The sequence below is a fragment of the Mastomys coucha genome, unplaced genomic scaffold, assembly GCF_008632895.1.
Source record: "Mastomys coucha isolate ucsf_1 unplaced genomic scaffold, UCSF_Mcou_1 pScaffold15, whole genome shotgun sequence".
NCBI lineage: Eukaryota > Metazoa > Chordata > Mammalia > Rodentia > Muridae > Mastomys > Mastomys coucha.
In genome coordinates this window covers 104,673,130-104,687,286 of record NW_022196897.1, presented here as the reverse complement: position 1 = coordinate 104,687,286, position 14,157 = coordinate 104,673,130, and the positions used below count along the sequence as shown (strand labels likewise).

At 42.9% G+C, this 14,157-nt stretch overlaps 2 protein-coding genes across 3 annotated transcripts in view; one reads left to right on the top strand and one right to left on the bottom strand.

Annotated features, from left to right (window-relative positions):
* Window positions 1-9,926, bottom strand: part of Chp1 (calcineurin like EF-hand protein 1) — a 36,536-nt gene extending 26,610 nt beyond the window's left edge. Inside the window, exon 1 of the mRNA XM_031371524.1 lies at window positions 9,253-9,926. Coding sequence (XP_031227384.1) covers window positions 9,253-9,319 — 67 coding nt within the window. The 5' untranslated portion in view covers window positions 9,320-9,926. The remainder of the gene's footprint in view (window positions 1-9,252) is intronic.
* The window catches only part of Exd1 (exonuclease 3'-5' domain containing 1), a 29,780-nt gene continuing 25,190 nt past the window's right edge, over window positions 9,568-14,157 (top strand). For both annotated transcript variants that reach the window (XM_031371521.1, XM_031371520.1), the window contains exon 1: window positions 9,568-10,332. The gene's annotated coding sequence lies outside the window, so the exon portion shown is untranslated. The remainder of the gene's footprint in view (window positions 10,333-14,157) is intronic.

The following is a 14,157-nucleotide window of genomic DNA, read 5'->3' as shown; positions in this document are numbered from 1 at the left end:
AAAAAAAAAAAAATAAAAAATAAATAAAAAATAAAAAATTAAAAATTAAAATAAATAAATAAATAGGCACCATCCCGCCCTAGAGCCACTACCCTCTGCCTGGCAGTGTTGCTGCCTCCATGGCTAGCCCCAGATAGTAGTCTTCCCAGCTCCAGGTTGCCTGCCTCAGAACCATTTGTACCTTCCTAGCCATCCACCCCCTGCGGCTAGCTGTCACAAATCCCCTTAACACAGTAAATCAAAACTCTAGATGCTTATAATTATCAGTCAGTTTTATATATAATAAGTTCTCAATTCACAAGATGCCCACACAATAATTTCAGAGCTAATTGATACAAGCTGCCCACCTAGATTAGACAGATTATTCCAATCATTCTATCCTTTTGATATTCATAGCTACCTGTGGCTATTTAAAGCCATGTGGATAAGGTATACTCTGTATTCATCTTTTCTCATCCTTCTCCTCTCTTCCTGTCCCAGTCTTTTGTCTCTGAAACTCTTAGCTCCCCCTTCCTTTTCCCTATCCAATCACAGGCTTCTTGTATTAATATTTAAATTGATTGGGGGGCTATACAGAGAAACCCTGTCTCGGGAAAAAAAAAAAAACAAGAAAAAAAATTAATTAGAAGGAAATTCTGCAACAACCTAGCACTTTGGGAGGCAGAGATAGGTGGATCTCTGAGTTCCAGGCTAGCCTGGTCTATAGAGACAATTCCAGGACAGCTAAGGCTACACAGAGAACCGCTGTCTTGAAAAATCAAACAAAAACAAAAAACACTAATAGATGACCACAGCAACCTCCAAAGTGATCCAAAGTCTAGAGGTGACCTTGAACTCACTCTATAGCACAAGCTAGCCTCATTCTTGCAAGCCTGCCTCAGTCTCCAGAATATTAGTATTATATACATGGACCACCACACTGGACTTCAATCTACCCTTAAAGGAGCTACATAGTCCACACACAGAAAAGTATTAGAACTGCCAGGAATAAAGGCAGGACATGCTTCCAGTAAAAATAAACTCACTGAAGGAGCAAAGCTAACCAGACAGCACCTAATACTGGAACCTTCTTGGAAATCTCAGGAGTTAACAGTGTCCCTTAAAATAGACTGGACAGGGACATGTCTTGAATGAAGGTATAGTTTACTCCACTGAACAAATACTTAGTTTATACTGAAGACTGAAAAGATCCTGCCAACCCTGAGTTCAAGGCTGTCATTAAATCTGTCTCTTTCTCAGGATGGGAAAGGATTTCAAGAATGTGCTAATCACCAAGGTGGACTGCCAGGGGGAAGCATGCAAAGTTGAAGGAGATAGGCCAAGTTCTTTTGTCCTGGCTTTTATCCTAATCTTAATGAACACGACAAGCTGGGTTAAAGTGTACAACTGCAGGCAACAGCAGCTGCGGGGATACACAGCAGAGTGGAGCCTGTACTTTTAATGTCTCATACCCTGACATTTTCCCAACATAAGGACTTCAAGATCTAACTTATTCTCTTAAGAATTAACAGAGATGGCAGGGCAGTGGTGGCGCATGCCAGCCTGGTCTACAGAGTGAGTTCCAGGACAGCCAGGGTTACACAGAGAAACCCTGTCTCAAAAAAAAAAAAAGAAAAGAAAAAAGAATTAACAGAGACTACCAGGTGATGGTGGCATATGCCACCTTTAATCCCAGAACGCAGGAGGCAGCAACAGGCAGATCTCTGAGTTCAAGGTCAGCCTGATCTAAAGAGCAAGTTCCAGGACAGCTAGATATACATAGAGAAACTCTGTCTTGAAAAACAAGAAACAAACAAGCAAACAAAAAATAATTCAAAGAGATCAAAAAAATGTGTTTTCTAAAACAAGCAGAGGACAGACCTCAGCAGAAGTGCTTCAGAGCATGCTCAAGCAATGGCTTCCAACAAGTTGAACCAAACAACAAACAAAATGGATCTTCTCAAAAGAAGGTAAACTGAATATTACTGAACAGTAGCTAATAGGAAATTACTATCAACTCTCTCATGAGTAATGGTAGTACTGTGGCTATCAAGTTCCATGTTTCCCTCTTCCTACATGACAGACAGAAGTAAATAAGGGTAAAGTAACTACAACTTTCAAATAATTGATATTGTGAGTTCGACACCACTTTGGCTAGTGAGTTGCAGGTCACCCAGGGTTACATAGTAAGACCCTCCCCCCAACCCCATCCCCACCAAAAAAGGAGGGCAGGGGGTGGGGCTCAATGGTGTAATCCTTTCAAAGCATATATAAAAGCAAGAGTCTAGGTTCAATCATTTGCTTCAAAATAAATAGATTAATGAACAATAATAGATAGAAAAAATAGAAAAATAAAGCAAATAAAGCAAAACTGTAACAACGCACATGTTAGATAGAAATGAACATGGGTACTCATTTACTACCAACTTTTTTCTGCATATTTGAAAGTTTACATCACAAAACCTGAGCTCTTTTGTTTTTGTTTTGTTTTGTTTGATGGTTGTTGTTCCTGTTTGTTTTGGTTATTGTTGTTTTTTTTTTAAAGATTTATTTATTATTATATGTAAGTACACTTCAGACAAAGCAGAAGAGGGTGTCAGATCTCATTACGGATGGTTGTGAGCCACCATGTGGTTGCTGGGATTTGAACTCAGGACCTTCGGAAGAGCAGTCAGTGCTCTTAACCACTGAGCCATCTCTCCAGCCCGGTTATTGTTGTTTGAGATTATATATTTTTTAAAGATTTATTTATTATATGTAAGTACACTGTAATTGTCTTCAGACACCCCAGAAGAGGGCATCAGATCTCATTACGGATGGTTGTGAGCCATCATGTGGTTGCTGGGATTTGAACTCAGGACTTCTGGAAGAGCAGTCAGTGCTCTTATCTGCTGAGCCATCTCACCAGCCCGAGATTGTATATTTTTAATATTTATTTTTATTTTTAAGAGTTTTAGCCAGGCAGTGGTGGGGCATGCCTTTAATCCCAGAACTTGAGAGGCAGAGACAGGCAGATTTCTGAGTTTGAGGCTAGCCTGGTTTACAGAGTGAGTTCCAGGACAGCTAGGGCTACACCGAGAAACCCTGTCTCAACAAACCAAAAAAAAAAAAAAAAAAAGTTTTGCCAGAATGTATGTATCTGTATAGCACGTATGTGCTTAGTGCCAACAGAGGCCAAAAGAGAGAGTTACAGATAATAGTGAGCTGACATGTGGGTACGAAGTACTAAACTTGGATCCTCTCTAAGAGGGGCAAGTACTCTTAACTCCTGAGGCATCTTTCCAGCTCCTTCTATTTAAAAAATAACAGTTAACAGTTATGTGCGTATATGTTGACACATGTGCACATGTATTTGTGCCATAGCCCACAAAAGGACAAAGGTCAACTTGCCAGAATCAATTCTCTTTCACTTATGCAAGTCCTGGAACTCAAACTCTGGGTGTCAAGTTTGGTGGCAAGCAATGACAGTATATTGCTATACAGTCTAGTCTGTCCTTGAACTCAGAACCCTCTGGTCTTAGCCTCCCTAGTGCTGGAGTAAAAGGTATAAAATAAGCTACCACATCTGGAACTGGTATAAAAATCATATCTCTTGACTCTGATACATTCACGTCAGACGACAGTTAAGTTTTCCTTTTGCTGCACAAGACCTAAGGTATCCTTATCTGCTTGTGTGCTTCCACAATAGTGTTTACTGCATGTAGCACATGCGTTGCTGTTTTGTAACATAATGTTTTTCTGCTTAAACTCAGAAGACTTGGCTTATAGCTCTGCAACTGCTTCTAGGGTCAGTGGCTTTCTGTGTTCTGAACCTCTTTCCTCACTTTTAAGTTCCAGAGTTCCATTCTCTATCATGACACACAGTTCTCCTAATCCTTTTCTAGTAAGAAGTGGGAACTTTAGGAGAAAACTAGAAGTGTATAGAACTTTACAAATTATTTCAAGCGTGACAAAGATATTACTTCCCCATTTCCAACTCAATAGGACACAAGACAGAAAACAGTAGGGTTGTCTGTACTCAGACTCCCCAACACTATGGCATGACTCAGGCCAGCCAAGAGGGGCCACAGAAGGAGGCAGCAGCACTCAGCTCAATTTCAAGAAACTATTCTCAAGCAATTACTGTCCTCAGGCTTTTGCTCTGCTGGAACTAGAAACCCACACCCTTCATATCACTACACCCTTCCAAACAAACAAAAGCTCACTGGTCTGTACAACTCACCCCTAAACCTGTTCAACACCCTGCCCATACCCACATGACACACACCATAGAGCGGAAACTAAAAATAAACCAATCTTCATTCCCCACTATTTAGTTGGCATGAACCTTTGCTCCAAGTTAAAGGTTTTGGCCATCCACAACAAGGCTACTCCTATGGTTAATTGTACTAGGAGTCATGACATAAATAAATTCCTAAGATACTGTGACTGCCCTCCAATTACATCTTTTATTCAAATGTGCTGACTTATAAAAATGTAGAATTGTGAAAGAGGGTGATAGAACAAAGGCTAAACATAGTAGGTATTTTATAACAGTGTTTCATTTCATTTCTCTCTTTCTTTCTTTCTTTCTTTCCTTCTTTCTCTCTTTTTCCCTCCCTCCCTTCTTCCTTCCCTTTCTTCCTTCCTTTCTTTCAAGCCAGGGTCTCCCTATGTAGCCCTAGTTGGCCTGGAACTTGGAGATCCACCTGCCTCTGCTTCCACATATGGATGTGTTTTTGTTTAAATTGTAACTCTATGTATGTGTGAGTCTGTGCATGTCAATGAGGGCACCCTGGAGACCACAAGCATTAGATCTTCTGGAGCTGAATTTACAGGTGGTTGTTACCCACGAGCCCAATATGGGTGCCAGGAATAAAACTGGGTCCTCTTAACTGATGAGCCATCTTTCTGGGTTTTTTTTTTTTTTTTTTTTTTTTTTTTTTTTTTTTCAAGACAGGGTTTCTCTGTATAGCCCTGGCTATCCTGGAACTCACTTTGCAGACTAGGCTGGCCTCGAACTCAGAGATCTGCCTGCCTCTGCCTCCCAAGTTCTGGGATTAAAGGTGTGTGCCACCACTGCTGGCTTATTCTGGCCCCCAAAGTTTTTTTTTTTAATTATTTATTTATATATGTAAGTACACTGTAGCTGTCTTCAGACACCCCAGAAGAGGGAATCAGATCTCATTACAGATGGTTGTGAGCCACTATGCAGTTGCTGGGATTTGAACTCAGGACCTTCGGAAAGGCGGTCAGTGCTCTTAACCACTGAGCCATCTCGCCAGCCCCCTAAAGTATTTCTTAAACTGGGAGCTACCTCAGCAAGGCAAGGTGGTACATAACTGCTATCCCAACACTCAGAAAACTGAAGCAAGGGATTGGTCTGAGTGAGGCAGCCTCAAAAATAAATATAACATCAGGCTATATCTTCTTTTAGTTTTACTTCCTTAGGATGGACAAAATAATATTAGTGTTTGATTCCTAAGGTACACTGAAAACAAGCAGTGTATAAAATGTCTCCACCTCTAGTTATGTAGCTACAGACAGGATCTAAACAGTTTTTATTTCTAACATATGCAAAGATGATTCTATCTATGGTTCAAAATAACCCTAGTTTGGCCCCTGAGTAAAAGTATTTGCTTCACAAGGTTGATAACCTGAGTTCAATCCCCAGAATCAAAGGTAGAATAGAGACAACTCCATTAAGTTTTCCTTTAACATCCACTCACATAAAGACATGAAGGGGCACCGGGCAGTGCTGGCGCATGCCTTTGATTCCAGCACTTGGGAAGCAGAGGCAGGCAGATTTCTGAGTTTGAGGCCAGCCTAGTCTACAGAGTGAGTTCCAGGACAGCCAGGGTTATACAGAGAAACCCTGTCTCTAAAAACAAAAAACAAACAAACAAACAAAAGACATGAAGGGGCAGGTTTACTTCCCCCACACATGGTATTTAAAAACCCTAGAGAGAGCCAGGCATAGTGGCACAGGCCTTTAAATCCAGCACTCCAGAGGCAGAGGCAGGCAGATCTCAAGTTCAAGGTCAGCCTGGCCTACAAAACAAGCTCCAGGACAACCAGGATGACATAGAATTTGAGATCTTATCTCAAAAAGCCAGAAATAAAGTAAAACTACTGGAAATTAAAAAAAACGAATGGCTGGTAACTACATGACAGTAATATCAGCAGCATTCTAAGGAACTTTTTTTATTTTTTAGGGTAAGAATTCTAAAATGTAAGTTATTATTACTAATTTCATTTTACAGATGGTAAAAGTTGTGTTCTTACTCAGAATTACTTTTCCTAGTCTTTAGTGGTTAAGTATTAAATAGCAGCTACATTGCCCTTGTGTGTGAGTAAATGAGTGTACACACACACACACACACACAGTTTTTTTACACACAGAGCTTCTCTGTGTAACCCTGACTATCCTGGAACTTGCTCTGTAGACCGGACTGGCCTTGAACTCAAGAGATCTGCTTACCTGCCTCTGTCTCCCTAGTAGTAGGATCAAAGGCATTTTGGGAGTATTGAACACATCTGTACTCCCTGTCCTTGGGAGGCTAAAGCAATAGGATCTCAAATTTAAAGCCACTCTGGGCTACACAAGTTCCTGTCAAAGAAGGAGAAAAAAGAAGAAAAGAAAGAAGGAAGGAGAAGGAAGAGAAGGAGGAAGAGGAGAAAGAAGAGGAGGGGAAGGAAGAGGAAGAAAGGGAAGGAGGAAGAGGAAGAGGAGGAAGGGCAGGAGGAGGAGGAAGAAGAGAAGAAGAAGAAGAAGAAGAAGAAGAAGAAGAAGAAGAAGAAGAAGAAGAAGAAGAAGAAGAAGAAGAAGAAGGAGAAGAAGAAGAAGAAGAAGAAGAAGAAGAAGAAGAAGAAGGAGAAGAAGAAGAAGAAGAAACAAATCCCTGTTGATTGGTACTACCTAGATACACTGATGGCTCAATCCCTATGGTAGAGGAATGACGTTGTGGCTAAGTGGGGGTAACAGTTGCTGAAAGCCACTCAAACACCCTATGTTAATTTATCAAAAATTAATCCATTCATGGATCAAGACCCAATTCCTGTATCCCACAAAGCCATGTCACAGACCTTCTTCCTTAAATTCTGAAGGTGGGTGCTGTAGGGTTTTAGCTGCCTTATGCCCTGATGCTAATCACAACTCGTCTCTGGCTTATCTCCCTGGCCAAGTTGTGGGTGTATTGTTACCATCTGCTCTCAACACCTAGCATAATATTAAACAGGCACTGCGAAAACTCAGTGTTTGCTTCTTTAGGTTTTCCCAATCAATATATACACTGGCTTTGCTGGGAATTTAGGGAATCTTTCTCATACTTGAACTACTCTTGGGCAACCAGGATTCTTTCATGATCACCTAGGTTTGTTCATGAGTCAAAAGGTAACACAGCTCAGTCCTACAAGGAAGACTAATGAAATTGGAATGACATCATGCTCCATTCATTTTGAAGAGAAAAGAGCCTTTCCCCAATTAAGCACAATGGCTCATACTCATAAACCCAGCACTTGGGAGGCTGAAGCAGGACTGTCCTGAGTAGTGAATTTTTCTGTTTGTCTTGTTTTGTTTTTTTATGACAGTTTCCCTCTGGCTATCATGGAGCCTGTTATGTAGAATAGGCTGGTTCTTCTGCCTCTGGAGTGCTGGGATTAAAGGTGTGGGCACCACCAGGCCCAGTTTATATAGTGAATTCTAAGCAAGTCTGGGCTACAAGCTAAGATCTTCTATCAAAAAAGAAAAAACAAAACAAAACAATATTGTCCCATACTCACTATACTTCCCCCTGACATGACTCTGTGTTAAACATAAACAGAAAGAAGTCAGCCGGGCAGTGGTGGCGAACGCCTTTAATCCCAGCACTCCAGAGGCAGAGGCAGGCGGATTTCTGAGTTCGAGGCCAGCCTGGTCTACAGAGTGAGTTCCAGGATAGCCAGGGCTATACAGAGAAACCCTGTCTCGAAAAGCCAAAAAAAAAAAGAAAAAGAAAAAGAAAGAAAGAAAGAAGTCATTACATTTACAAGTGGGGTCAGAGGTAAATGCTTGCTGAATCCAACTGTGTATATTTCTACTCACAGAATGAAGTTGTGAAATGTCTTTAAATGTGAGTGACCAAACAAAAGCTATAAAAAGCTAAGTATTCTCTGTCATTCACTCAAAATTGGCCACATGTTAGTAAGGGGTTAATAGCAAAGCAACGTGACTTTTGTGGGGCTAGATCACATCTCTTCCAACCCGAATACTCTAGAAAGTTTAACTTGTCAGACAGCCAGGACAACTTTTAATTTACCCAAGGACTCATTCCTAGAGAATTCTGTAGTTCCCTGTACTCCTTGGTACTATCTGTCATTGTGTTATTTGCTCAAATTATCATCAAAGACAGGTACCATGAAGACACAGCATACGAAAATCAAAGAGAGCCACAAAGGATCACTGAGAAAGCATTGTAGCAATACAATTATCAAGGGCTTTTCAAAGGTATGGCAGTGTTTTCTGTTCTTCTTAATTCCTAAAGCCCTGTTGCTCCTTTCTTCAGGTTAACAAGAAAGAAAGGGTATATTTGAAAAAAAAAAATCTGTTCCTGGTACGAATTCAGATTTTGGAGTACATCCAATTTCAATATCAACTGCATAAAGTACAGCAACACAGCAGATACCAATATATGAAAATAGGACAAATATCTTCACTGTGTCTTTAAAACCTCGATCACTATACCGGTGGTTTTTCTCCAACGGTTCAGATTAAAAAGCCTCACTCAGGTTTTTGGACTCTCGATTGCTTAGAGGTCTTCAGTTCCCGGTCACAAGCCTTACTCTATGATCTTCTTTGCTGAGTTTTTCCCTGTGTGTGATTTTAGTAGTTTTAGCTCCTTGCTCAGAAACCTCACTAGGATGTATAACGTTTTCTCCGGGAACCATTCAGATTTCCTGGATCTGCTACTGCTTTATCTACTGTTCAGGATGCTTCTGTAAGAGGAACGATAAAGGAAGAAAATGCGCGGACTTCCATGGGCAAGAGTGGAGTGGTGGTGTCTGTACTCGGTTGCTGAATTGAGATTCCGGGTTTTTGAGGCAAGACAGCACCAGAGGAACCACATCCCGGCTCCAAGAAGCTACAGATGAACGCACGGGTATTCTAGCCTTCGGTGACCCAAAGTACCAGAGGCTGCATGGGACCATCCCAACAAAGTCACCGCACCCCAGACTAAGCCCTCAGCGATGACCGCTGTCAATACTGAGGCCAGACGAAGGCGCCGGGCCGCCTTCCCACCCCCAACCCGAACTCACAGCCAGTCTCCTTCTTGATCTCCTCGAGCTCTTCGTCCCGCAGTAACGTGGAGGCCCGAGACCCCATCACCGTGACGGGAGCTCCTCCGGGAGCGGCAGCGCCAGGAGCAGCGGCAGCAGGAGGGAAGGAGGGAGGGAAGGGCCAGGGGTCAAGAAGGGAGAGGGCACTGTTTCTCTTGCGGCCCGGGGAGGGAAACAAGGGGTGGCGCGCGGGGGAGGGCAGCCCGACACCAGCCAATCGGGAGCGAGGCCGCGCCCTGCGCAGGCGCTAACGTCAAAGCTTGGCTCTCGAGCCCGGAATGAATCAGCCCGGCGGCTGCGGGAGTCCAAAGGGAGGCAGGCCCCGCCCCCGGAACCAGGGCAGTCGCCGGCCTTAAAGCGGCGATACCGCTGTGGACGCTAGGGACTACGCTTAAAAGGGCAGTGCGGCCTTCCCACGGTTTCCAGACAAACCAGAGGCAAACTCACTAGAGTAGCCAGCAGGACTCACGGGACTCAAGCACCGAGAATCTCACCCTCATGGCGACAAGGGGTTCAGGGGAGAAACGAATCCGTGAGGGAAAAACCGAAGAAGGGATTCTCATTTCTCTCCCTCCTTTCTCCTCTCCTCCTCCCCCTCCCACTCTCACTACCCTGGTCGTTAGAATAGGGCGTTGGGAGCCGCCTTGACCCCCGCATGCCTATCGACTGCATCGTTTCTGCATTCCTTCCCCCGGCCGCAGAGGGCGCTGGGAGCCGCCTGGGGCTTGCGCGGCTATTGGCTGCATCTTTTCTGCTCTCTCTACCCCGGCCGCAGGGGGCGCTGGGAGCCGGCTCGAGGCCGCACGCTGATTGGCTCCTCCGGAAACGCTAGTAATTCGCCTCTAGGGCGAGGGCGTGGTCGGCTCTGCGGTTCAGAGGTTGGCGTTGAGAACTTTTTTGTGTCCAAGCTGTGCTGGAGATAACTCCCAGATTTATTTTTCATTTTTTTAATTTTTTTTAAAAAATAGTGGTCTCTTCAGATTAAGGAACTCACCATTTGACTAGAATTAAAGTCGGAATTTCCCAACTCTTTTGCTGTGGGGACCGAGGACCCTGAAGGTGAGAGAGAGATTGTGAATAGAGCATGAACGGTCGTTTATTTATTTGGATTTTTTTTTCTTGTTTTAAAAATTAGGATTTTGGGGGACTGGAGAGATGGCTCAGCGGGTAAGAGCACTGACTGCTCTTCCGAAGGTCCTGAGTTCAAATCCCAGCAACCACATGGTGGCTCACAACCACCTGTAATGAGATCTGACGCCCTTTTCTGGTGCGTCTGAAGACAGCTACAGTGTACTTAGCTATAATAATAAATCTTTAAAAAAAAATTAGGGGGTGATGGTGGCGCACGCCTTTAATCCCAGCACTTGGGGGGGCAGAGGCAGGCGGATTTCTGAGTTCGAGGCTAGCCTGGTTTACAGAGTGAGCTCCAGGACAGCCAAGGCTACGCAGAAAAACCCTGTCTCGAAAAACAAAACAAAACAAAACAAAAAAAATTAGGATTTTTAAACCGTAAGCCAGCAGTTGTTAGGTGAAAGCAGAAAACTTGCAAGTTGAGCCCAGCCTAGGCAATATTGAGAAATCCTGTTTAAAGGTATTTTTTTGCCACTTGTGGAAGAATTAGGAGTTTATGCTCAGGACAGCCTGAGCCCATAAAACCCTTTCTAGAAGTGGAGAAATGATTCTTTTTTCCAGAGGAGCCCTGACTGGTCTCAGCCTCTTAAAAGGCTGGGATTACAGACTTAAACTGACATCCAATCCAGGTCCTGCATTTTATTCTTTTTTTTCTTTTGTTTGAGACAGGTTCTCTGTGTAGCCCTGGCTGACCTGGAACTCACTATGTAGAGCAGGCTGGCCTCTAACTTGACAGAGATCCACCTGCCTCTGCCTTCCAAGGGCTGAGATCAAAGCCAGGTGCATTTTATTCTTCTGGTATTTTGTTCGTGCTGATGGAAAAAGTTAAAAGCCGCACGTTAGTGTACACCCTCTCGAGTGAAGCCTTAGTTTTCTTGTGGCCTCACGTGTCTGGTCCCTTCACTCTTTTGTTTAGAACCAGCTTAGTACCTAAATATCCTAGCACCTTTCTTAAATCACGTAGGCCATTGCAACTCAGCCTGAGTGCCCCCAGGCCTCCCTGCCCACTAAATTTCTAGTCTAACACAGTTGTTTTCCTAATTAACTCCGGTTGACTTACCCATTGAGATCATAACTGTGGTATGGAAATCTTGATGTCAGATGTATACATAACGCCATTCTCAGTCAGCCTGGAAGTTCATCTCTTCACTTGACCTTTTTTTTTCCTTCCTAATTTTTAATCTAAATCTTGAGGGATGTATTCAGTTAAACCCTACCTTAGACCTGGTACCTAATGTCTATAATTGCAGCACTGAGGAAGCATAGGCAAAAGTTACCTTTGGAAGTTCAAGGCTGGCATGACCTAGATGGGGCATTCCAGGCCAGCCAGGGCTACTTGGGAAACCCTGTCTAAACACAAAGAGTAGCAAAATTTTCTTTTTTTTTTTTTAATGATTTATTGTAACCTTTAAGAATAGTATTTGTGTGTATGTGTTAAGTGAGAGGTAGGGGTGTGTGCGTGTGTGGTATTCTCACCAGTGGAGGCTAGAAGAGGGCATCCTATCCCTGGAGCTGGAGTTAGAGGGCTTGTGAGCCACCAAGTGGGTGCTGGAAAATACCAAACTTAGGTTCTCTGGAAGAACAGAAAGCCACCCTAACTGCTGAGCCCATTTAGCCTATCTTCAACTTTCTTACTTCCCAAGCATTTCATTTTGAATTCATTTTCTTTTTTTTTTTTTTTTTTTTTTTTTTTTTTTTTTTTTTTTTTTTTTTTTTTTTTTTTTTTTTTTTTTTTTGGTTTTTTTCAAGACAGGGTTTCTCTGTGTAGCCCTGGCTGTCCTGGAACTCACTCTGTAGACCAGGCTGGCCTCGAACTCAGAAATCCGCCTGCCTCTGCCTCCCAAATGCTAGGATTAAAGGCATGTGCCACCACTGCCCGGCTTGAATTCATTTTCAATTTTGAAAATTCTAGTCTTACAGATGTGAGTCTATCTATGTCACAGGACTGGAAAGATGGCTCAGTGTAAAGAGGTCTGAATTCAGATCCCAGCACCCACTTAGGAAGCTGGACATGCCCATACACAAACCTGTAACCCTAGCACTGGCCCTAGTTGGCCCAGTCTTGACTCCAACCTCAGCAATAAACCCTGTCGCAAAGGAATGGAAGAGAGTGATAGGACTCTGTTGTTTGCTTAACTGTAGATTGGGTTCTGGTTGCTGCAAGTATCCTCATGTTTGGGAATCCTACCTTAAAGTATATAAATATAGCTGGGGTGTAGTTCAGTGGTGAAATGCTTGCCTGGCAGTCCTAAGACCTCAGGAATCCTTACACTGGAAAAGTAATATAATGCTCCATACCTTTTTACTTCCTGGCTTAACGAGGCTCATTACTTCACCACTATTATATACTTTTAGATTGAAGTTTGACGCTTCAATCTATTCCATTATTTCCTAATGGAATAAACTCAATCAGCTTTCAGAATTTAATGATCATAGAAAAAAATCTGTCTGAGCTTCTGAATACAGCAACATCCTTAAAACAGAATTGTTCTGGGCTGGAGAGATGGCTCAGCGGTTAAGAGCACTGACCCCTCTTCTGAAGGTCCTGAGTTCAAATCCCAGCAACCACATGGTGGCTCACAACCACCCGTAATGAGATCGGACACCCTCTTCTGGTGCATCTGAAGACAGCTACAGTGTACTCACACATAATAATAAATAAATCTTTAAAAAAAAAAAAAAAACAGAATTGTTCTATATGATACTGTAAAATAGAGAGGACCACCCAGCTGAGAGCCTTTAATCTCAGCACACTGGGGAAGCAGAGGCAGGTGGATCTCTGTGAGTTGGAGGCCAGCCTGGTCTACAGAGTGAGGTCCAAGATTACACAGAAAATCCTTGCCTCAACAAACCAAAAAAGGAAAGGAAGAAAAACAACAAAAAGAGGATCTCTCTATGTAGTCCTATCCTTGAGACGGTCCAGTAGGGAGACCAGGCTGGCCTCCCACTCACAGAGATCTTCCTATATCTGCCCCCTACCTCTGAGAGTCCTGGGATTAAAGGTGAACACCAGCATGGCAGGCCAAAATTTCAGTATTACACTAGAGAGCTTTAGAATACTGGAGCTAGAGACTGCTCTTCAGAGAACTTGGGTTCAGTTCCGGCTACTCATTTGATGGCTCACACTATTTATAACTTCAGTTCCTCCTGGCCTCAAGGGAACTGCATCCATGTAGTGCATAGGCATACATACAAATAAAATACCAATGCATACAAAACTACAACAGTAGTAGTAGTAATAGTTAACCCAGCATTATGGCACAAGCCTTTAATCCCAGCACTTTAAAGCACTCCCTGTGAGTTCAAGGCCAATCTAATCTACAAAGAGTTCCAGGCCAGCCAAGGCTACACAGTGAGATCTTGCTTCAAAATCACAATAATAGAGCTAGAGAGATGGCTCAGCGGTTAAGAGCACTGACTGCTCTTCCAGAGGTCCTGAGTTCAAATCCCAGCAATCACATGCTGGCTCACAACCATCTGTAATGAGATCGGACACCCTCTTCTGGTGTGTCTGAAGACAGCAACAATGTACTTACATATAATAAATAAATAAATCTTATAAAAAAATGAGCAAATAATCCAGAATATAACATACAAACAAAAAGCAGGAGAAACATATATACACTCAAATAACACACATAAAAACACAAAATTGGAAACCAGAATATACAAGCAAAAGTCTAGTAAGGTTAAAAAAAAAAAAGCCCCAGATAAAGCAATATGAGACAAAATGTGTCCAAAAGTACTGTTGAG